Raw genomic sequence first — 23,322 nt, 5'->3', positions numbered from 1 at the left:
TCCTGTACATCCTGCTACCAGCACATCTTCTAAGAAGACACCTTCTATTCCAGGAAGGACTGCGGAAGACAGTAGAGCTAGATTGAATCCTGAGATTGTTGATGATTTCTTATGTATCCATAGATTTAAAAAACATAAGTGCTTTTTATAGGGCATATTTTTTCCCTCTAGGGCATATAGAACGGGTTGTATTTTATACCCCTGGACATTTTAACAGTGTGAATTAGGATTCCTTGGTGTAGTAGAAATCACCTATTGTTGGGGTTGGAAGGGTAGAGGGTGGTGGTGGGAAGGAGGGTTATTATAGCTGCTCATGATGGTTGTTCTCTATTTGTAATTTATACACAACAGTTGCACAGCATATTCCTTTTTATATTTTAATAAAAATATTTAAATATAAAATCATAAGTGTTCGAGGCTTCTGCAGATGAGGACAGAGCCCATGGGGACGGGACGGGGCAGGGACAGAGACAAACTTTGTCCCCGTGTCATTCTCTACTCAGAAGTCCATATGGAGAACTGTTTGGATTTTGAACCTACTTGGGTTCATTTTTACAATACCCTCTGTCCCATCTGCTTCCCGTTGCCTATTTGGAGATCCTGTTGGATACTCATTGGGCTCGGGCATTTCTTCCTGTGTCGGGGCGGACACTTGTCACTCTTGGCACTCAGGTTTGAGCCCGTCAGCAGGTCGCACCTCGGCAGATGTGGAAGTTGTTTGATCACATGGCTGCCACTGTTCATGTAAAACCCATGCCTTGTTTTCACATGGGAACTTCCCAGTGGGCCCTAGCTTCTTAGTAGTGTCGGACTACGGGAATCCTGGACAATGTAATTCGACTGGCCCCACAGCTCGTTTACTCTCTGCTTTGATGAATTCTACAGCCCACTTGAATTCTGGGACTGCCTTTTCAAATTCCTCAACCACGCAGGGTGCTGACAGCGGCTGCATCCCTCCTAGACAGGCTTCACACTGAAAGTGTTTGGTCAGCCCAGGAGAGAACTCTCCCTATCCCCTTCTGGAATTCCAAGCACTCTGGAACGCTCTAAAAGATTTCAGTGATAGGCTGTACAACAACTTTGTACTTGTTCACACGAACAATCAGGTTGCATGTACTACCCCAACAAGCAGAGGGACACTGGATTGCACCTTCTGTGTCAGGGAGCCATCCAGATATAGCAGAGACTGCTCCTCATAGCCACTTACTGGCAGACAAGTCCTACAACCTGGTCACCAGACTCTGCAAGGTCATGCACCTACATAAGTGGTCTCTTAATATAGGCATTGCCTGCAAGATCTTCCAAATGTGGGGCACTCCATCGATGGATCTCTTGGCAACTCAAGTCAATCATGCCGTCCCTCAGTTCTGCTCCAGGCCCGTAGCAGACTACCATTAGTTTCCTTCCTTCTTTCTTGGGGAACAGTCTTCTGTATTCATATCTTCTCATCTCTCTCATAGGGCAGGTTCTACTGCTTTGTAAGCAGGATCGTGGGACCAGGATTCTCATTGCTTCTTACTGGCCCTGACAGATCTGTCTTCCTTTTTTTCTTGCATGCTCCTTCTGAGAGCCATGGAACTTGGAGTTTTCTCCAACCCTCAACATGCAGAACAAGGGTTCTCTTCTACACCCCCTCCTCCTGTCTCTAGACTTCAGGGCTTTGCATTACCTTCCTTGCGTCTTCCTGCGGGTGTCTTCACAGTCTTGCTGGGTTTCAGTAAAGCTTCCACTAAGAGGTGTTCCTTTTTCTAGTGGTGGAGGTATGCTGTCTAGTATGTGGGGTAGGGGGGGGGAGAGATCCTTGATCCTCTTTCTTGCTCTGCCCTGATTCCATACTTGCTTAATCTTTCTGATTTTGTTCTGAAACCCAACTTGGTGGGGGTTCACCTTGGAATACTCAGTGCTTCTCATCTTTGCGTAGAGGATACTCCTATCTTTTGACAGCCTCTGGTTCGATTCATGAGAGGCTTGTTTTTGTCACAGCCCCAGTCGCACTTCCGTCTTGTGTTATGGGGTCTCAACTTTGTTCTCACCAATTAATCAGTGCTCCTTTTGAGCCACTTGTTTTCCTGTCCCTTGATGTGCTTAACCTGGACGGTCTTGTTTTTGGTGGCTGTTCCTTTGGCTCGCAGGGTCAGTGAGCTTCAGGACCTGTTGCTGGTTCCACCTTACCCTGAATTTCTTCGCAATAGAATAGTTATCTGCACATATCCTGAGTTCCTGCCTAAAGTTGTGTGGGGTTTTTATCTATATCAGTTGATTGTCCTGCCTATGTCCTTCCCAAAGTCTCATACCCTTAGTGAGTGTACACTTCACAACTTGGCTTACAAGTGAACATTGGCCTTTTTGCTTGAAGTGGCTTAATTGCCGCAGGCAGTTTTCCCAATTTTTCTTTCCTTTCATCCCCGCAGGATGGAGGTTGCCATTGGGGAAATGCACAATATCTAATTGGCTACCAGATATTTTTCTTTTTCTTATGCCAGTGGTTTCCAAACCTGATCCTGAAGGCACCACAGCAGGTCAGGTTTTTGGGATATCCACAATGAATATTCACGAGAGATTTGCATGGGGTGGAGGTAGTGCATGCAGAGCTCTCTCATGGATATTGTGGCTATCCCAAAAACCTGACTGGCTGGGGTGCCTCCAGGACCAGATTTGGGAACCACTGTCTTATGCCCATGCTAGTGTCCTTTTGAGAGTACCTGCTTACAGGAAAGTATCTTCGCATACCATTACACCCTATGGACTTGGTCAGGACATTGATTACTCAGTTTATGATTTCTTCAGTTGTCAGGTGTCCATATGGTTTTCTGTCTCCTCACATGAAACATACATTTTCTAATTTAAAAGGAAAAATTTATATGAATGTTTTTTAGACCAATGAATGAAATGGAGCAACCCATATGCAATTTATTGTTAATCATTTTAACATGTAGCTTCTTGGTAATTTGAGATTGCACTAGGGGAATTCCTTTGACCAAACTTTATTTTCAAATTTAACATAAATACAAAGGAACTGGTGGTATAAACAGAGTTTAAAAAAGTAATGGTTTTCACTGAGGTTCTGCTGTAGATTATAAATGAGTTAAGAAACACTGACATTTTTTAGTAAATGAATTTCTCTTTAAATCAAGTAGTTGCTTTGACCTGTGATGTTTGCTTGCTTTTTAGTATTTCCAGAAAATTCCATATATTTGTAATATAGCAAAGTGCAGAGGTTTTTTTTGTCCCCCCCCCCCCCCTGTTTTGAGTTAATAAGCCATGTTGCTTTAGCGTCACATTTGGCAATATTTGGAAACAGAATATAAACTTTTGGGTTTTCTAGTATACATACTGTTTCACTCCCTTTTTATTATTCTTGTAAATAAATAAAAATGTCTAGTTCAGTGGAGGTCAAAAGCTGCAGTTATCAGGCTAAAAAATTGACATTTTATTGTAACTATATTTTTCCTTTAGATTATCCCTATAGTCTTGTGAGCAGAGAACTAAAGGTCATTATCAAAGCTCTGTTGGAGAAATCATCAGGCGTGCTGGAGCTCTTCTTTGACCACTGCATTTATATAATGTTGCAAGAGTTGGACAAACCCTCTGGTAAGACAACCTTGAGACTTGCTTAAGTAAGAAGGCAACTATGTTTAAATCTTTTTTATTATGAAATCATAACAAAACTTGGCAGACATGATCCATATACAAACATCTCCATTGGCTCAAATGTGTCTGACTCACGACAATGTACAAATTTTCTCCCCACCCCCCCTTCCTCCCCCCTCCCCCCCCAAACAAAAGGGGAAACCACCCCCCTCCCTTTCCCCCCCACAACACAAGATAACACTCAACAGTTCTCTTCCTTTCCGATGGCACTGTCAATTCAAGAGTCTACTGCGAGCTAGGGGTTGCAGTGTGTCCCAAAAGTTTGCCCATGTTTTTTGAAGCCCCCGACCCTCTATAGAGTCCAGGTCATGGACTCCACGTCTCTCCAGCTTCAGCAGTTCTATCATTTGTGACCTCCATGCTCCAATTGATGGTCCTCTGTGTTCTCTCCAATGGAGGAGGATGACCCGTTTTCCCATCAGGACAGCACGCTGAACAAACGAGCAGAAGCCTGGCAGTGTGGGTTTAGTTTGTTTAAAGTCTCCAAAAAGAAGTAAAGGTTGTCTCTTAATGGTGCGCCCCCAGTATTTCTTGGTCTCGCCAAGAATGAGAGTCCACAGTTTGGACACGTGGCGACAGTACCAAAACATGTGAGCCAGCGAAGCCGGGGCCACCGCACACCATGGGCAGGCGTCAGAATTACCAAAGCCTGCCTTGAAGGCCCTTGTTGGGGAGACATATAGTCTTAACGCAAATTTATATTGCATCTCCCAGAATCGAGTAAAGAGAGATGTTCTGTGTATGGAGTTCAGATATCTGTTCAATACGTCTCCTGTAATTTCCACCTGCAGGTCAACCGCCCATTTTCGTGCTCTAGTATTATAGTCTATGTCCTCTGTTGAATCCTGCAGGAATCTGTGGTGGAATTTTAAAGGCACTGGGTTTTGCGCTCCCAGTGTCAGAGCAGTGTTTAAGGTATCCTGTACGTCCTCACTCAGGTTGCTCCAGCCCAACGCTGTGATATAGTGCTGGACTTGTAGATAAGCAAACCGGTCACGTTCAGTCAATCTAAATTCCTGTTGAAGGTCCGCAAATGTTCGTGTCTTGCCCTCCTCCGACACCAGTTGATAAATGAATCGTATTCCATTCCTCCGCCATCGGGCAAAGGCAGCTGAGGAAGTCCCTTCCGGAAAGTCTGGATTGTTAAGCAGTGGTAGGAACGGGGTCGCCCTCCATTCGAAGTGATGTCTCTTACATAGCCACTGCCACGCTGCTCTGGCTGCTGTCATTAACGGGTGCGTTCCCAACCCCTCCTCCAATCCCTGTCCTAAAGCATGTAGTCCCCACCCCAGGTGTGCAGTGGGAGCCAAACCCCTCTCTAAGAGCGTAGCCGAGAAATCCTGCGCTCCCGTTAACCAATCTCTGATGTGCCTCATGGCACACGCTATCGTTAGGTGTCTAATGCTGAGCAGTCCCATTCCCCCATGTGATTTCGGTTTCTGTATCACCTGTATTGGCAATCTGGGTCTCCTCCGATTCCACAGAAACTGCTGTATTAGGTGATTGAGGACCCGCTCCTCCCTTGACTTCAAATACAGGGGCAACATCTGAAACGTATAGAGCCATTTCGGGGCGATCATCATGTTAAAAAGGCCTACCCGACCCGTGAGAGAGAGAGGACATGCGCCCCATGTCTGTAATAATCTCCTAGTTGTCTCTATTAGGGGAAGCACATTGAGCTCATATAGTTTTTTCATATCTGCTGGTATAAGTACTCCCAGATATCTGATCTGCCCCTTTGCCCATAATAATGGAAACGGGCCCCTCCATGTATGTTCCCCTGTCTCGTTAATTGGTAGGGCCAGGGACTTTGTTCGATTGAGCTTATAGCCCGAGAGATGCCCATAACTATCTAGGACGGAGAGGAGAGCCGGTAACGAACCCTGTGGATCGCTCAACAACATCAGCACATCATCCGCGTATGCGAGCACTTTTATTTCCTTCCCTGACACCTGTATGCCCTTTATGTCTTTATTCCCACGAATCTCAGCCAGCAACGGCTCGAGCGTTAACAAGAAAAGCAATGGGGACAGGGGGCAGCCCTGTCTAGTGCCCCTTTCAATGGCAAAACTTTCTGTGAGGACCCCATTCACCCTGATCCTAGCCCGTGGATTTGTGTATAGTGACCCCACGGCTTGAAGGAACCACCCTGACAGTCCTCTGTCCTTCAGGACTTCAAACAAAAATGGCCATTCCACTCTGTCAAAGGCACGTTCCGCATCTAGACTTGCGAGCATCTTTTCTGCCTCCGGATGTTCCCCCGACAACACTGCTAATATTAATTTCCTGACGTTAAGGACAGACTGGCGGCCCCTCACAAACCCGGTTTGCTCCTCGTGCACCAATTGTGGCATCAGAGGCGCCAGCCTATCTGCCAGAATGCGTGACAATAATTTAACTTCCACGTTTATGAGTGAGATTGGCCGGTAGGAGCTAGGTTCTAGGGGGTCTTTATCTTTTTTGGGAATGAGGCAGATGGAGGCTATATTTTCATGTCTTGGAAGGCTGCCCTCCTCCACTACCGAGTTAAGGTAGTCCATCAGTGGGCCCAGAATCTGTATTTTTAGCATTTTATAGAATTCCCCGGACAGCCCATCAGGACCCGGTGCGGAATGATATTTCAGGGCTCCAATGGCCTTCTGTAATTCCTTTGCTGCCACTGGCTGATTTAACAAGTCCCGGTGGGCTGTCAGGACGTCCCCCAACTCTCTCCTTCGCAAATAAGCCTTAATAGTTTCCTCTTTGCTCCTGTGTTCCGTTTTTCCCCCATATAATGTAGCGAAATGGGTAAAGAATGTCTGGGCAATTTCTTTTAGGTTATTGGTGATCCCACCCCCTTTCCTTTTTATGGCTGGGATAAAGTGTGGTTTCCGGGCGCCTTTCACTAGCCTGGCCATCATCCTGCCTGCTTTATCCCCAAACTTATAAAGCTGGTATTTCCTAAATAGCAAGGATTTCATTGTCCTTTCATGTATTAGACTATTTAAGGCTGCTTTGATGGACATAAGTAACTCAAAGTGAGGCTGGGTGGGATCCCTGGTGTATTTTCTTCTCGCCCCTCTCAGCTCCTTTTCCAAGGCCACTATTCTCTGTGTTATCTTTCTGTTCCTATTGCTTACATATGCAATTATCTCGCCTCTGAGCACCGCTTTGGCAGTGGACCAAAACAACATGGAGTCCTCTAAGTGTTCAGAGTTGTGGTCCTTGAATTCTTCCCATTTCTTATGTAAATGTAATTGAAACTCCCTGGAGGAGGACAGGTATGCTGGAAACCTCCATCCCGGCGCCCCCTGTGAAGATGCCCCAGACTCAATCTCCACCCAGATAGGGGCGTGATCCGAGATCTCTTCCGGTCCGATCGTAGCTGACGTGATTTTTGCAAAAAGTTCTTGGGATGTGAAGATGTAATCTATTCTCGATTGTGTTTGGTGTGCTCGGGAAGTGTGCGTATAGTCTCTCTCCTCTCCGTGTAGGGTTCTCCAAGGATCTACCAATCCTAGCTCCTGACAAAAGAGCTCCAGAATGGAGGGGGAGGGCACCGCATGCTGCGTCGATGTGTGTGATCTGTCTAAATCTGCGTCCATGACCAAATTCATATCACCAGCTAGTATTAATGGATGCATTTCTTGGTCCTGGCAGCGTGCCAACAGTTGGGCATAGAATTGTTGAGCATGTGTGTTGGGCCCATAAACCGAGACTAGTAAGAACTCCTTTCCCTGTAAGTTGAGCTTGACCCCCACCAGTCTCCCCTCTCCGTCTCTGAACTGCAGGGCTGCGGAGCACATGAGCGTTTTATGGATTAAGATGGCTACTCCCCCTCTGCGACCAGTGGCTGGGGAGCAAAACACCTCTCCTACCCAGTGTCGCCTAAGCTTCTCATGTTCTTCCTGAGAGAGCCGCGTCTCCTGGAGACACGCTATTCCGACTTTGTGTCGATTAAGAGCTGCTAATATTTTAGCTCTCTTGATTGGGGAGGAAATACCCCCCACATTCCAAGAGGCCAAGCGCACCTTTTCCCTCGACATTTATATCTATAAGTTCCTCAAGTCGCAAAGATTGTAGATGTTCTATTGCCCCAGGGCACCCAGCCTTGCTCCGGGGTTCTTTCCTTCCCACTGCACACCGTTCCTTTGTGTGTCTCACAGTTGTCTCCTGAGTAGCTATTTGAAGTGTCAAACTGACCCCAAAGTATGTGCCTTCCCAAATGTTTGTATCTCGTGTTGTCCCCCTATAGAATTCCTCCCCCCCCTTCCTCCCCCCAGGTCTACCCCTTCCCCAACTCCTTCCCTTCCCTGTCTCCCTATCCATCTACCCGCTGTATTTATTGGGAGTCCCTACCATGCACGAGGCCTCTCACCCTAATGATACTAACATGTGCTCAACCAACATTACTTACTGCACCAGTTACAGCCGCCAGAGTCAGCTCACACTATGTCATTCCCAGCTTCCCGGCTCTTCTGTTCTGGCCTCACGTTTTCCAGTCCATTAATAAATTCTTTGGCTGCTTGGTCAGAATCAAACGCTTTCCATCCTCCATCGTGGCGAATGCGTAGCATTGCAGGATAGGTGAACATGAATCTTATCTGGAGGTCTTGCAGCCGGCGGCAAAGTGGATTAAACTTCCTCCGTCGTTCCTGCAGGGAAACTGAGTAATCTTGAAAGATTCGTATAAGATGTCCGTCGTACTTTGTTGTCGCCCTCTTTATTCTGTAGCCTCTTAGGATTTCCAGCTTGTGTAAATAGTTGTGAACCTTTAAGATAACTGCACGCGGGGTCTGGCGGCCATCTTGAATTCTACCCACTCTGTGCACCCGTTCCAGACACAAAGCCCCTGAATGATCTGATAAGGCAAATTCTGACTTCAGCCAGTTTTCCACTACCGTGGCTAGGGCCGTGTCGCTGACCGATTCAGGCAAGCCAATTATCCGCAGGTTGCTGCGCCTAGACCTGTTCTCGAGGTCATCTAGTTTCCCAGTGAGTGCTTTCACCGTTTCTTGCAGCTGTGTGACTGACTGTTGTAGCGGGGAGTGGGTGTCTTCGAGCTCTGAGAGTCGGTGCTCTAGTTCCCCTGCCTGTTTCGTGACATCCGATAGCCTGGTTTCGAAGCTTCCAATCTGTGCTGATAATTGCTCGAAGCGCGGTTCCAGTGCTCTGGTCACCGCGGTAGTTAATTGTAGTAGCTGCTCCTCTGTGAAGGAGGGCCCGCCGCCTGATCTCTGGCGCTCCGCGCCCGAGTCTGCTGTTCGCGGTTTCTCTGGTTCTTTTTTGGCGCTTCGAGCAGGCATTGTTTTGTTCGATTTTTCAACGAATTTGTCCATCCACGACTTCTCCTTGCTCTGTTGGGGTCTTTTCAGCCAACTCTGTGCGGTTTAAACACCGAATTTTGACGGTTTTAGGTGTTCGGCCTCGGAGAGCAGCGATTAACGTCTTGCCCTCTCAGCGCATCACGTGACTCCCCCGTAAGAAGGCAACTATAAATAGACTAGATGGTGCATTACAACATGTATTACAAACTTACACAAGTAGGAAAGTACATCTTTTTTGGCTATGAACATAAAATCTGATCACCATATAAAATATATATTTTTTTCTTTTTAAATGAGTATATTGGGGAAGTATGACCAGAAAAAAAAAAAAAACCTGCATTGCAGAATAGTAGCCTTGACACATTTGTAGAATGACTTTTGCCTCCAAGGGTTGTATGTTTTCTTTTAGAAGAGGAGGCAGTTTACATTTATTTGACAATCTAAATATCTTGGGTCAGTCCAGTGGCTTAGTGATAGTGGGAATCTAGGTTTTTATTTCTGCTTAGGAAGCTGTGAAGGCAGCAATTAGACACAACCGTGATTAGCACAGCTGCCCCTTCAATCATAAATGGAGACTCCAATTTGATTAAATGTCCAATATCTTCCTTTCTCCCACTCCCAGGTCCAACTCTCTCTCCCTCCCCTAGGTTCAACTCTCTCTCCCTCACCTCTACCCCCAGATCCATTATGTCTCCCTGTTCCTCCACTCCCCCAAGTCCAGTACCTCTATTTTTTTTCCTTCTCGCCATACTCTCCACCCCAGGTGTATTATCTCTTTCTCTGCCCTCTCTCTCTTTCTCTGAGCCCAACATCTGTCCTTTCTTCACTTCCATCTGTCCCTCAGTTCATCATCTCTGTTTCCCCCTTCCCCTCTTGGCCATGCAGTTCTCTCTTAATTCCCTCTGTGAGCCCAACATCTGTCCTCCCTCCACTTCCTTCCTTCCCTCCCTCCCTCCACTTCCTTCCCTCCACACTCTCCAACTCAGGTCTATTATCTCTTTCTATCCCTTTCCTCTCCAAGCCCAGCATCTCTCCTCTCTTTCCGAACATAAGAGTAGCCATACTGGGTCAGACCAATGGTCCATCTAGCCCAGTATCCTGTTTTCCAAACAGTGGCCAAGCCAGGTCACAAGTACCCGGCAGAAACCCAAATTGTTGCAACACTCCATACTACAAATCCCAGGGCAAGCAGTTGCTTCCCATTCCTGTCTCAATAGCAGACTATGGACATTTCCTCCAGGATTTTGTCCAAACCTTTTTTTTAAACCCAGATACGCTAACTGCTGTTACCACCTCCTCCGGCAAAGAGTTGCAGAGCTTAACTATTTCTTGAGTGAAAAAATATTTCCTCTTATTTGTTTTAAGTGTTTCCATGTCAGTAAAAAGTGAGTTGTATACAGCATAATTCGTTGGTGAACTGTACCAAGCAAAATGTTTTGTTCGGATTCGATATGCTGAAATGTTAATAAAATCGTTTAAACATAAAAGTGTTTCCATGTAACTTCCTCGAGTATCCCCTTGTCTTTGTACTTTTGGAACAAGTAAAAAATTGATTCACTTCTACTCAAGCTACACCACTCATGATTTTGTAGACCTCAATCATATCTCCTCTCATCCGTCTCTTTTTCCAAGCTGAAGAGCCCTAACCTCTTTAGCCTTTCCTCATACGAATGGAGTTCCATGCCCTTTATCATTTTGTTTGCTCTTCTTTGAACCTTTTCTAATTCTGCTATATCTTTTTTGAGATACAGTGGCCAGAACTGAACGCAATACTCAAGGTGTGGACGCACCATGAAGCGATACAAAGGCATTATGGTATTTTTGGTCTTATTCACCATCCCTTTCCTAATAATTCCTAGCATCCTGTTTGTTTTTTTGGCCGCCACCACACACTGAGCAGAAGATTTCAGCGTATTATCTACAACGACACCCAGATCTTTTTCTTGAGCGCTGACCCCCAAGGTGGATCCTAGCATCAGGTAACTCCACTTCCTTCCCTCTCTTCATTTCTCCCTCAGTTCATCATTTCTCTCTTCCCATCTTAGCCCCACAGTTATCTCTTAATTCCCTCCTCTCTCTTCCCCCCCCCCCCAAACCACAGTGCACCATCTCTCCCTCCTATCCCTGACTGGTTCTCTTGTAGGTCACCCTGTACTCGCAGAACCTTTTCCAAACGCAGGCACATCTTTGGCCCTGGAGCACCAGCGGTTGCCAAACTCAAAAGCTGCCTGTGGCCTCCATTTGCATCATAAGGGGATGGGCTGGGTCAGAGGGAAAGGCCCGGTGCAGGCCATAGGCAGCCTTTGAGTACGGCTGCCACTAGCCCTGCATGGTCGAAGACTTGCCTGCATTTGGAAAAGGCACTGCAAGTGCAGGGGGGACCTGCAAGAGAGCCATGGTCAGGTCCAGGGTACCTGTTCAAAATAGCCCAGACAAAATAAGGCCTAAACACAAAATAGCCTGACACACAAATGGCCCCTGACAAAAGAGTCTGCCCACAATGGCCCCTGACAAAAGAGCCTGCCCTCAAGTATTTTACCTGCTGCTGCTGTGTGTCTTTCTGAGTCCCGCTGCTACTTTGAGTTGAGGTATGTCTTCCCTTTGCCCTGGAAGTGTTCCCTCTGTTGTGTTCCGCCTCATCTGACGCAACTTCCTATGTCCATGTAGGCGGGACATTGCAGAGAATGCTTCCAGGGCCAGCTGAAGCTTCTTGTTGATGCTGCCGGTGCACAACAGGAACGTTGAAGGATTGCCAGGGGGGAAGGGCCTGTGAGATGCCAGACTGCGGAGGGTAGGCAGGAGGAAGAGGGAGACATGTTGGGAGGTGGGGATAGAGGAAGAGAAGAGATGCTGGACCTTCAGAGGGAGGGAGACGGAGTTTTTACTACTTATTTTTATGAAGGGATATTTTGTTACAGGGGCCATTTTGTCAAGGGCTATTTTGTCCAGGCTATTATGTTGGGGTGCTCAGGTCCAGGAGAGATGCTGGACCATGCACAGTAGCAGGAGGGAGGCAGAAGGGGACAGCATTGAGTTAATAATTGTGGTTAAATTTTTTAAGCATGATGTAATAATATGTTAAGCACAGCATTTGATAAAATGAGGAGCCCGGCAGAAAAAGGATAGAATGAGTAGGCAGTTGAAACTTAGGGGAGGATTTCTTCAAATTAGAACAATAACATCAAATGTCCCCAAGCGATAGGGTGTGGAGGGTGCTAAATTTTGTTGGTGCAGAATTGGGCCAATGGCAAATGGAACAGGTTGATTTTATGAAAAGGTGTGTAAAGCGGAGACACTTTTAATTTAGTAACAAAGTTGGGGGGACAGCTGGCTCGCCTGTTGAAGGCACGTCAACCTTCGCAGTTGATACAAAAAATTAAAACCCCAGGTGGCCAGCTTGATTAATAGGATGATTCTATTCATGAGCAGTTTTTGACTTTTTATAAACGCATTTATGAGAAGTCGGACTCTTGTGCCGAAGACCACATTGATACTTATTTACAGAGTACTGATCTGCCAACTTTAACGGATGTGGATAGGAGGCACCTGAATACACCCTTACAATCAGGTGAATTGTGATTCAACATTTAAAGTTTCTTAGCCTCGGCAGCAGATGAAACCAGGAACTGGGGGGGGGGGGAGGGGTTCTGCCCCTTAGCTGTTTTGCCTTCCTCACAATTTAAAAAACAAAAACCCTTACAACACTGCAGCTCCCAGCCGGCATTTAAAAAAACCCCAAACAGAATCTGTTTGGCGCTGTGGGGAGTAGGAGTGCCATTTGGGCTCCCTCTGAGAGCCACCATCGCCTTCAGGAATATCTTTTACTGCCCCGGTGAGTGCTTTTAATTTTGTTGTCTGTTCTTCTGCTCCGGGCAGAGCAGGCTGCATCATGGTGGCAGAAGCTGTGAAATGGTGTTCCCTCTGTGGGTCCTGACGTTCCGCAGCGGGAGCGTGCATTGCCAAATGCTCTGATCTCGCCGGTGCCGGCAGGCTGCTTGGGGCCAAGGGAGAACCTTCCTGCGTGTCGGAGGTTGGCGCGTGTTCCATGTCAGCTGTGGCTGAAGCGGTTGAGAATCCCGCGCCTTGTTTTGTCAGGGGAGCTCTCGTGTTCTTCCAGTTTGGCGATCAGGAGCGTGTTAGTGCAGGGGCGGTCTCTGGAGCTGTTCCAGGTGAGTCAGGCGCTGAAATGGCGGGAGTTCTTTCCTGATTTTTATCCTGCTCTTGCATCAGACCTACTTGCTGAAGAGGGCCCTTCTGTGCAATCTGTTTTCACAGTCTTGAGGGCAGGGAACGTCTTTCTAGCCACGGTGAAATAGTGGCGCCGTTCCATTTAGAGGATCCTGCCTAGAAGCACAGGAGACTGACTGAGGGAGGGTCCTTGGGACCCCATTCCCCTTCTCTGTCCACTTTGGCAGCTCTGGGGACTTGGGTCGTCTTTCTAGGTCGGAGGAGACCGAGGAGAATGATCTCCAGAGCGAGCAGGATGATCCGTCGGCGATTCAGACTTTTCACAGGGATGAGCTGCTGTTGTTGATTTCGGAAGCCTTGGAGGTCTTAAATATTGAGGACCCGGAGGTGCATGTGACATCAATGTGAAGTTGGCGAGTATGCGGAAACTGTCCAAGGCCTTTTCGATGCACGAGTCCCTTCAAGAATTAACCGCCACCCGGTGATCTGACCCAGATGGCGGGCTCAAGGTGGCGAGGGCGATTACCCGCCTCTACCCGGTGAGTGCGGCTATAGTGGAAACCTTTGCCCTACCAGGTGGACGCCTTGGTTACAGCAGTTACAAAAAAGACCACTCTTCTGGTGGAAGGGGGAGTGGCACGCCAAAGACATGCACATTGGCGTCCCGAGGCCTCTCTCAAATGATCGTTTAAAGTGGCGGCATTGGCTTTGCAGGCATCCACCTGTAGTTCTTATGAGTCCAGGGTATGTCTTTCTTGGTTTCAGCAGGGATTGGATCAGGAACAAGACTCTGCTTCTGTTTCAGTTGCTGGTTCCCATATGGAATCGGGCCTTTCCTGTCTGGCAGATGCTCTCTGTGATTTGGTCCAGGCATCCGCTAAGCAAATGGCACTGGAGGTTTTGGCCCGCAGGCTGTTATGGTTGTGCCACTCGGTGGACATGGTGTCCAAGCAACGCCGTATGAGGTTTCCCTTTCAGGGTAAGTCGCTCTTTGGCAAGGACCTTGAGAAGATTGCGAAAGATTTGGGAGATTCTAAATCCCAGCGTCTTCCGGAAGATAGGCCTCAGTCTGGAGCTAGGGCAGGTACTTTGAGACCTTGGCTCCGCGAGGCCCGCCTATATCGTCCCAGTCGGGGTTTGGCGACCTTCCAGCGTCCCAGATTCCAGCAGTGGTTGTCCTTTTGGAATGATAAGCGGACAACTAGAACAGCGACCAGACCATATGCTCCAGGATGCCCCTTCCAATGATGAGGCGCAGGTCCGCTCTTCGGTACCTCACATAGGGGGCTGGCTGACCCTCCTTTACGAACAGTGGGCCAAAATTATCTCTGACCAGTGGGTCCTCGATCTCATCAAAGACTGCTACAGACTCCAATTTGCATCGCCCATTTGAGATTTCTTTTTGGAGTTACGGTGTGCCACAATCACCAGAAGGGCAGCTGTGGAAGCCACATTGCAGATGGACATCGGGGCAGTAGTTCTGGTACCGCCAGCTGAGGTGCACACCAGTTGCTATTTAATTTACTTTGTGGTTCCCCAGAAAGGAGGTTCCTTCAGACTGGTGTTCGAACTTATGAAGATGAATGATTGTTGCGTTTGTGACATTTCTGCATGGAGACAGTGTGGTGTGTCTGCAACCAGGAGAGTTTTTGACAGCACTGGATCTGAAAGAGGCTTATTTGCACATTCTGATATGGCCCCCGCATCAGCGATATCTGCGGTGCTAGGGCGTTGGCCTCCTCCACATCAGCGGTATCTGCGGTGCTAGGGCGTATTTTTCAATTTTGTGCTCTGCCATTTGGGTTCACCACCGCTCCCTGTAGCTGCGGTATTTCTATGGAAAGAAGGCGTCAGGGTCCACCCTTACCTCTATGATTGGTTGATCTGAGCAGAGTCAGAGCAGGACAGCCGGTTGGCCACCGATCGGATTTTGGCATTTTTACAGTCCCTGAGTTGGGTGATCAACTTTCTCAAGAGTCACTTGGTTCTCTCCCAGACCTTGTAGTACCTGGGAGTGTAGTTTGACACAGCACAGGGCCGAGTCTTCTTACCAGAGGGCAGGAGGCTCAAACTCATTTCTCAGGTTTGCAGCCTGTTGCGCTCACTGAGCCCGCGGGCTTGGGATTATGTTCAAGTGCTGGGGTCGATGGCTGCCACTTGGGAGGTGGTGCCGTTGACGAGAGTTCATTCGCCTGCTCCAGCGCATACTCGTGTGCCGCTGGTCTCCCTTGTCCCAGGATTACCAATGGAGTTTTCCTTGGCTGCCGCAGGTGAGGGGCAGCATGACCTGGTGGCTATGTGCCACCAACTTCCAGCAGGGCATGCCTTGTGGGATGGGGAGCTCACTGTCTCCACCAGGTTGTTCAGGGCCGTTGGTCAGAGACGGAGGCAACGTGGCTCATCAACCGCCTGGAACTGAGGGTGGTGATGAAGGCTCTAGGATCCTTTCAGGATCTGCTGGAGGGTTGGGCGGTACAAGTCCTCTTGGACTACATCAGCTGTGGCCTGCTTCATCTGCCAGGGCAGTACTCTGAGCTTGGCGTTGGTTACGGAGGCAACCAGCCTTTTGCAGTGGGCAGAGAGTCATCTCTGCTTGTCGGTAGCCCACGTTGCCGGGCAGGCCAATGTTCAGGCGGATTTTCTTAGCTGTCATCTCCTCGATTCGGTAGAATGGGAACTGGCGACTGAGGCTTTTCGTCTGATCTGCCAACAGTGGGACATACCAGAGATGGATCTCATGGTAACCAGAGTGAACGCCAAGGTGGTCAAGTTCTTTAGCAGAAGAAAGGAGTTGAGTCCGCAGGGTTGGACGCTCTGCTGCAGTCCTGGCTGGAGGCGGTTTTGTATTTCTTCCCTCTGTGACCCTTAATCGGATGACTTCTGCACCGGATCAAGCTTCACTGGGGGCCAGTGGCTCTAGTGGCCCCAGATTGGCTGCTTCCCATGGTATGCAGATTTGTTTCAACTGCTTGTGTGGAACCTCCTTTATGGTTGCTGGTCATTCTGTGGCTCCTGCATCAGGGCCCAGTTCAGATGGAAGATTCCTCCCGCTTTGGTCTTACGGCTTGGCTCTTGAAAGGATGAAAGTGAGGAAAAAGGGCTACTCTGATTCAGTAATTGCCACTTTGCTTTGAACTAGGAAGCATTCCACTTTGACAGCTTATGCTAAAGTCTCAGCAGCTATTTTGAAAACTCGACAGCGCCACCCGCAGCACAGAAGAGCAAAGTGGAGCTGGAGGAGTGGGATTCTTTCCTGCCCCTGCAGCCACAGAGGTCACTAAACCACCAAGGCGGCCCTCAAGGATCAAGGTAGGTTGTCTTGGGAGGGTTGTATGTGGGAGGGGGATGGGCGGCATTACTGCGGTGGAGGGGGGCAGGTTTTGACACAGTATGTCATCGCAAGGACAAAATTTAAGAAAACCAATGGACTTCATTAGGGGCTTATTGCCCGTTTAGTTATGTTTAAGCAAATGAGAGATCTGCATGAAAGAAAATATTTATTTTTATTATGTTGACTTTTGAAAACCATTTGTCTCTGAAACATGCTCAAAACAGAATAATCCATTTGTTAAAAAAAACAAAAAAACAGACTAATCCATTTGTACAAAAGAGATGAGGTGAAGATGTGATTCCATGTGCTCTAATGATTAATTTTACTTCCAATCTTTATAACACCAGGCTTCCCAAGGCAGATTACAACGACAGTTAAGACGAAACCATCAGTAAACTGGATATCCTCACTGAAATTTGGCCATATATTATTGTGTTATATAGAACATTGTAGAAAAAGGAGCACAAAATACAGCCTTTATTAGTGCTGTTTCCACCAGCTACATTAGATTTTAAGCATTTAGTGTTGTTCAGTTTTATTTAATGATATTTATATCTAGATATGGGAAGCTTTCAAATAAATTAAAAACTGTCGAGTATAAATAAAAAAAAAAGTTTGTTCTTCACTTTTTAAGGCACTGGGCTAAAAAGGGGGGCAGGGGTGGGAGAAGAAGAAGAGAGAGAGGAGATGCTGGACCAGGGAGGGTGCCAGCTGAGTTTGTAGGGAGGAATGCCCAAGACCCTTGCACTGACCCTATTTGTCTCTTTGTCTCTAAGCTCTGTAATAGGGTAGACACTCCTGAGGGTGTGGATGGCATGAAGAAGGATCTAGCAAAGCTTGAAGAATGGTCCGAAAATTGGCAACTAAGATTTAATGCTAAGAAGTGCAAGGTCATGCACTTGGGTTACAAGAATCCAAGGAAAGGATACAGTTTAGTGGGTGAAGTGCTTCTGAAAACAAAAGAAAAGCAGGACTTTGGAGTGATTTGTGTCTGATGACCTTAAGGTGGCCAAACAGAAAAGATGATGGTCAGAGCCAGAAGGATGCTTGGGTGCATACGGAGAGGGATGACAAAAGCAGGAAAAAAGAGGTGATAGTGTCCTTGTATAAGTCTCTGGTGAGACCCCATTTGGAGTACTGCGTTCAATTCTGGAGACCAGATCCCTTAGGAAAAGGAAGTGGTTGCTGAGGAAGGGCAGGCTGAATGGACTTTTTGGCTCTTATTTGCCATAATGTTTCTATAAGGATTACATTCCTTATTGTTCTCCCTTCCCCCTGACCAGTCCAAATGCTGGGGTTATGTTTTCCTGCCAGCAGGTGGAGACTGGTAAACACAGACTGGCTAAGGGGCTGCACACAGTTCTTAACTGATGACATCGTAGTTCAGTACTTCAGTCTCCAGCAGGTGGCACTTGCTATTTCTGGGCACTTGGATATGGAAACAGCTTACTTGGCAAATGCTGTATGTGATTTGTTTAGAGCTTCAGCTAAGAATATGGTGCTTTGGTGTTGGATTCTCGCAATTTGTGGCTTAGAAATTGGTCTGCTGTTTTTGGAAATCCACAGGTTGCATTCTTGGATGCATTCTACAGTACCTTGGAACTCTGGTACATTTATGCTAAGCCAAACAATTGCTGGCCTTTCATTGCATAAGCGTGCTTGCTGCGTCACAGTGTGAATGTAGCTAAATCTGTTGTAGCTCAAAGTTGGAAGTCTAAGGATCCTTCATCCATTTTCAAATGGTTGAACAAGCTGCATTGTATTTACACATAGTAGATGATGGATAGTAACATACATAGTAACATCGTAAATGACGGCAGATAAAGACCTGTACACGTCAATCCAGTCTGCCCAACAGGATAAACTCATAGCATAAAGTATGATGTTATACTGCATATGGAGCATCTCACAGCACTTCACATATTAAATATTGGACCTATGATGGAGATGTAATTATGCCTGGTGGTATCCTCAACATTATGGGCTTGCCTACTAAAACTGCTGATGGTCCCCTAAGCTGTGCTTTTTTTGATATGCCCCAAGCATCTATACTGATCTGGGAGGGAAATGAGGAATACGTTTAGATATTACCTGCTAATTTTCTCTCCTAGGGCCCCCACTAGACCAGTCCTGAGTGCACCCTGGGGGGATGATGCACATCAAAGGGTCGCTCCTTTATGCTACATTGTCTCTGCTGTTCCACCAATGGCTATGTCATTTTGTAAGCGTATCAGTTCATCTCCATATGGCTGAAACTTTACTATCATAGAGAAACCAATTTATCCTACCACAGAGAAACTCAGCAGTTGCAACATCCTGTCTTTGTTAAACCCAGATCATGAGACAGAGCACAAACAAAGGAGGCTACACTCACTCAGTTGAAACAGCAACCTTCCTTTTGACTCTCTGTGGTTGCCACCAGCTTCTCTTACAGCCTGCCCTGCTTGTAGGGGTTTGGTTACACTTTTTCTCCTTCAGCACTGGAAACGGATCACCATGGATTTCTAGATTCTCAACATAGGCTACAGACTGAAGTTCCTCATCTGTTTACCAGATTGGCCCCTACAGTTGGCTTGCCTGCCCTATGCCCACACTTGCCTGCTTCATAAAGAAGTCAGTTTTCTCTTTCATTCCAATGCAATAGAACCAGTCTGTCACAGGAAAGAAATAGTCTTCTGTGCAAGGTACTTTCTGATTCTCAGAAAGATGGGAAGCTTATATTCCCTACTGGACATCATAGACCTCAACACTTTTTTCTTTTACAAAGAGAAATTCAGGATGAATATTCTCCCCTCTGTTCTGCCATTTCTCGAGAAGAGAGACCGACTGTGTACACTGTATCTCAAATACTTACATGTCTTGATCCATCCTTCTAGCAAAAAAATGTATGGTTCTTCTTTTCATTCAAACCATGTCCTCCCCTTGGGCTTTTCTCTGGCTCCCAGGGATTTTATAAAATGTTTACTGGCCATTTATTTATCTACACTGGCAAGATCAGCTCGTTTTTTCACTGTCTGGATGCTGGCATTTTCTTCTAAAAGCCGCCTTCAGAATTTAGACTTCTATCAGCTTGAGAAATTAGCCTTGCATCTTACAAACAGGATTTTGTTCATAGGAGCAGTTTTGAATATAGTACAAGACCATGCTTTTCTGATCAACAGATTGCAGTCTGATGCTTCATGTTTGCAATGTTTAAATATCCATGATGGTTATGACAATGATGCTCAGCCATATGGCCACTTCCATAAAATGTTTAGCATACTGTGGTGGCATTCATGATCTTTAGATGAGCTGGTGCTTGTGTTATATGCTTTCCCTATTGGTGGACAGTTGGGTATAGCTGGGTATTTCTGTCCAAATGGTTATATGATCTCACTTAGAATTCCTCTTTCCTACCTCACACCTATCCATCCATCCAACCAGCAGATATTCTTATGTAGAGATTTAATTGGCTACCTCTGTTCTGCCTTCCATTATTCATCCCTCATATGAGGAAAGGCTAAAAAGGTTAAGGCTCTTCAGTTTAGAAAAGAGACAGCTGAGAGGGGATAAGATTGAGGTCTATAAAATCCTGAGTGGTGTAGATCGTGTAGAAGTGAATTTATCTTTTTTTCTCTCTCTCTCTTTCAAAAACTACAAAGACTAGGGTAATACACTTAAAACGAATAGGAAGAAATACATTTTTTTTTCACTGAACGAATAATTGTGGAACTCATTGCCAGAGAATGTGGTGTACAGCAGTTAGCATATCTGGGTTTAAAAAAGGTTTGGACAAGTTCTGGAGGAAAAGTCCATAGTTCTCTATTGAGAGAGACATGGGGGATGCCACTGCTTGCCCTGGGATCGGTAGCATGGAATCTTACACTATTTGAGATTTCTGCCAGGTACGTGTTGACCTGGATTGGCTGCTGTTGGAAACAGGATCGGCTTGATGGCCCATTGATCTGACCCAGTATAGCTGTTATGTTCTTACTAGTAAAAAAGCCCCGTTTCTGATGCAAATGAAACGGGGGCTAGCAAGGTTTTCTTCTGTGTGCATGTGGGAGTGTGTGTGTCCCTGCCCTCTCTCCCCTCCCCCCTCTGAGTCCTTCACTGCTTTGCTGTATTTTCCTTCACTGACTGTTTGTGTTACAGAGAGGGCGGGGCAGACACTCATGGGGAAACCAGATGTCTCTCCCCCTTCACACTTCCGGCTGGAGGCTTCATAGAACGTTGGTGTTGCATTTTATATAGAGAGATGTACTGTCGCTTCTCCTGAAATCCTTTGTCTGCTCAATGAATTGTAAGCTATGTGTAGGATTTTAGTCTTAATTGATTTTTCCTTAGCGTCCCTCCGGACCGGCCCAGGATTGGACTGATGGGTCGTGCACGCCTACCAGCAGGTGGAGACTGAGAAAAAAACTCTGACTCTAGAGAGCCAATGAGAGCCCTGGTCATGTGACCCTAGCCTCAGTATTTTCTCAGTCTCCCAGCAGGTAGGACGTGAGCTTATTAGTCTCTCTTTTTGGTATTTGTAGATATTTTCTTTATTGGTTCTTCTGTGCCCAGGAATTTTATTGAGGTCATTCCTGATACTAAGTGCCTTAGTGTTCAGCCTCTGGGGTGTTAAACTCGGGTGCCCCGAGTCCCTCCCCCTTATTTCCTCCCCATCTCCCTTCTGGTGTATCCTCACACAGCATTATTAATAACTAAGGGAAGGGCTACCCTTTCATTGTAAAGGAGTATTGCCTTTGGGAGAGGCAGCCAGTACTTAAAAAAAAAAAAAAAAAGAAAGAACTGAACAGCTGAGTAAGCTATCTGTTCCCCGCTGACTTAACGAGCAGGCAGCTCTGTCAGGCAGCTCTGTTTTTCAACTCTGTGTGGGGTTTTCAGCACCTGTTTAAAAAAAAAAAAAAAAAGAGCTACGAGATAGGGGAAGCAAACGAAGGCAAGCCAGTACCCTTTTACTACTACTACTACTACTACTACTTAACATTTCTAGAGCGCTACTAGGGTTACGCAGCGCTGTACAATTTAACAAAGAGAGACAGTCCCTGCTCAAAGAGCTTACAATCTAATAGACAAGTGAACGGTCGGTCCGATAGGGGCAGTCAAATTGGGGCATTCTGGATTCACTGAACGGTAAGGGTTAGGTGCCGAACGCAGCATTGAAGAGGTGGGCTTTAAGCAAAGACTTGAAGACGGGCAGGGAGGGGGCTTGGCGTAAGGGTTCAGGAAGGTTGTTCCAAGCATAGGGTGAGGCGAGGCAGAATGAGCGGAGCCTGGAGTTGGCGGTGGTGGAGAAGGGTACTGAGAGGAGGGATTTATCCTGTGAACGGAGGTTACGGGCGGGAACGTAAGGGGAGATGAGGGTAGAGAGGTAGTGAGGGGCAGCAGACTGAGTGCATTTGTAGGTAAGAAGGAGAAGCTTGAATTGAATGCGGTATCTGATCGGAAGCCAGTGAAGTGACCTGAGGAGAGGGGTGATATGAGTATATCGGTTCTGGCGGAATATGAGACGTGCAGCAGAGTTCTGAACAGACTGAAGGGGGGATAGATGGCTAAGTGGGAGGCCGGTGAGGAGTAAGTTGCAGTAGTCCAGGCGAGAGGTAATGAGAGCGTGGACGAGAGTTCGGGTGGTGTGTTCAGAGAGGAAAGGGCGAATTTTGCTGATGTTAAAGAGGAAGAAGCGACAGGTCTTGGCTATCTGCTGGATATGCGCAGAGAAGGGGAGAGAGGAGTCAAAGATGACTCCGAGGTTGCGGGCAGATGAGACGGGTAGGATGAGGGTGTTATCAACTGAGATAGAAAGTGGAGGAAGAGGAGAAGTGGGTTTTAGTGCTTTATTGCTCCTGTCAGCCCTCGGGTTTTTAGCTGCTAAATAGGCTGTTTAAAAAGGCGCGAACCGCGTTGCCGCTTTCTCGCGAGTGCTCGCTTGTTGCCGCAATGGCGGAAAAGTTGAAAAAATGTGCAGTCTGTCAGCGTCGGGGGGTTAATGCCTCCGGCGCCTGTAAATTTTGTACAGTGCTTGACATGCCCGCCGTTTCTCTTCCTCCGCCGGCTTTGTCTTCGGTTCCGTCAGGGGTTCAGATTTCGCCGTCGTGCTCCCTCCTAGTTCGGAGGCCTCTGGCTTAGTTCTTGAAGCGCCCGCGGCGAAAGTGGCGCGAACGGCGGCCATTTTGTCTCCTGCTCCTTCAAAGTCGGGTGCCGCGTCTGGCCCTTTAAACTCCGCGATTTTGGGAGTTTTCAATACGGAGGTCCTGGCACATTCAGCAGCCACTCAGGGAGGAGGTTTTCCCCCTGAGTTTGTTGTTCAGATGTACCAGGCCTTCCTGATGCAGCGAGAGGGTCCAGCAGCGGGGCTGGCAGGGGCTACAGCGGGGCTGTCAGGGGCTATGGGCAGTTCGGTTCCTACTGCAGCTAAGCCTAGGACATGTGAGTTTCCTTCAGATCTGGTACCAGAGCATAGTTCAGACATGCCTTTTTTGGAGGAAGAGGAAGACTTAGGACCGGCACTTAATGAGCTGGCTTGGGAGGATCCTGACACTGTTCCTTTGGGCCAGGGGGAAGATCCCTCGGTGGCTAGAGTGTTTCATAAGGAAGATTTACAGGATCTTATTGCTATGGTGGCTACTACTTTAAATTTTGATGATCAGCCTCCAGCTTCACAAGTCCGAAAGGTTGATTTGTTGGTTAAGGGCTCTAGGGCTTCCAGCAAGACCTTTCCTATGCATGAGGACATTTGGGATGTCATTAAAGCGCAGTGGGAGGTCCCGGATGCTGCTTTTCGGCCTACTAGATCTATGTCTCGTCTAAATCCAGTGCCCGAAGCTGATAAAGCACTTCTTAAGCTCCCAGTGGTTGATG

At 47.2% G+C, this 23,322-nt stretch overlaps 1 protein-coding gene across 2 annotated transcripts in view; it reads left to right on the top strand.

Moving 5' to 3' along the window:
- TMEM214 (transmembrane protein 214) overlaps positions 1 to 23,322 on the top strand; it is a 256,765-nt gene that overhangs the window by 36,639 nt on the left and 196,804 nt on the right. For both annotated transcript variants that reach the window (XM_030198624.1, XM_030198623.1), the window contains exon 4: positions 3,457 to 3,591. In XM_030198624.1, the coding sequence (XP_030054484.1) occupies positions 3,457 to 3,591 (135 nt within the window). The remainder of the gene's footprint in view (positions 1 to 3,456; positions 3,592 to 23,322) is intronic.

Source organism: Microcaecilia unicolor, chromosome 3, assembly GCF_901765095.1.
Source record: "Microcaecilia unicolor chromosome 3, aMicUni1.1, whole genome shotgun sequence".
NCBI lineage: Eukaryota > Metazoa > Chordata > Amphibia > Gymnophiona > Siphonopidae > Microcaecilia > Microcaecilia unicolor.
This window is presented reverse-complemented; position numbering and strand designations above follow the sequence as displayed.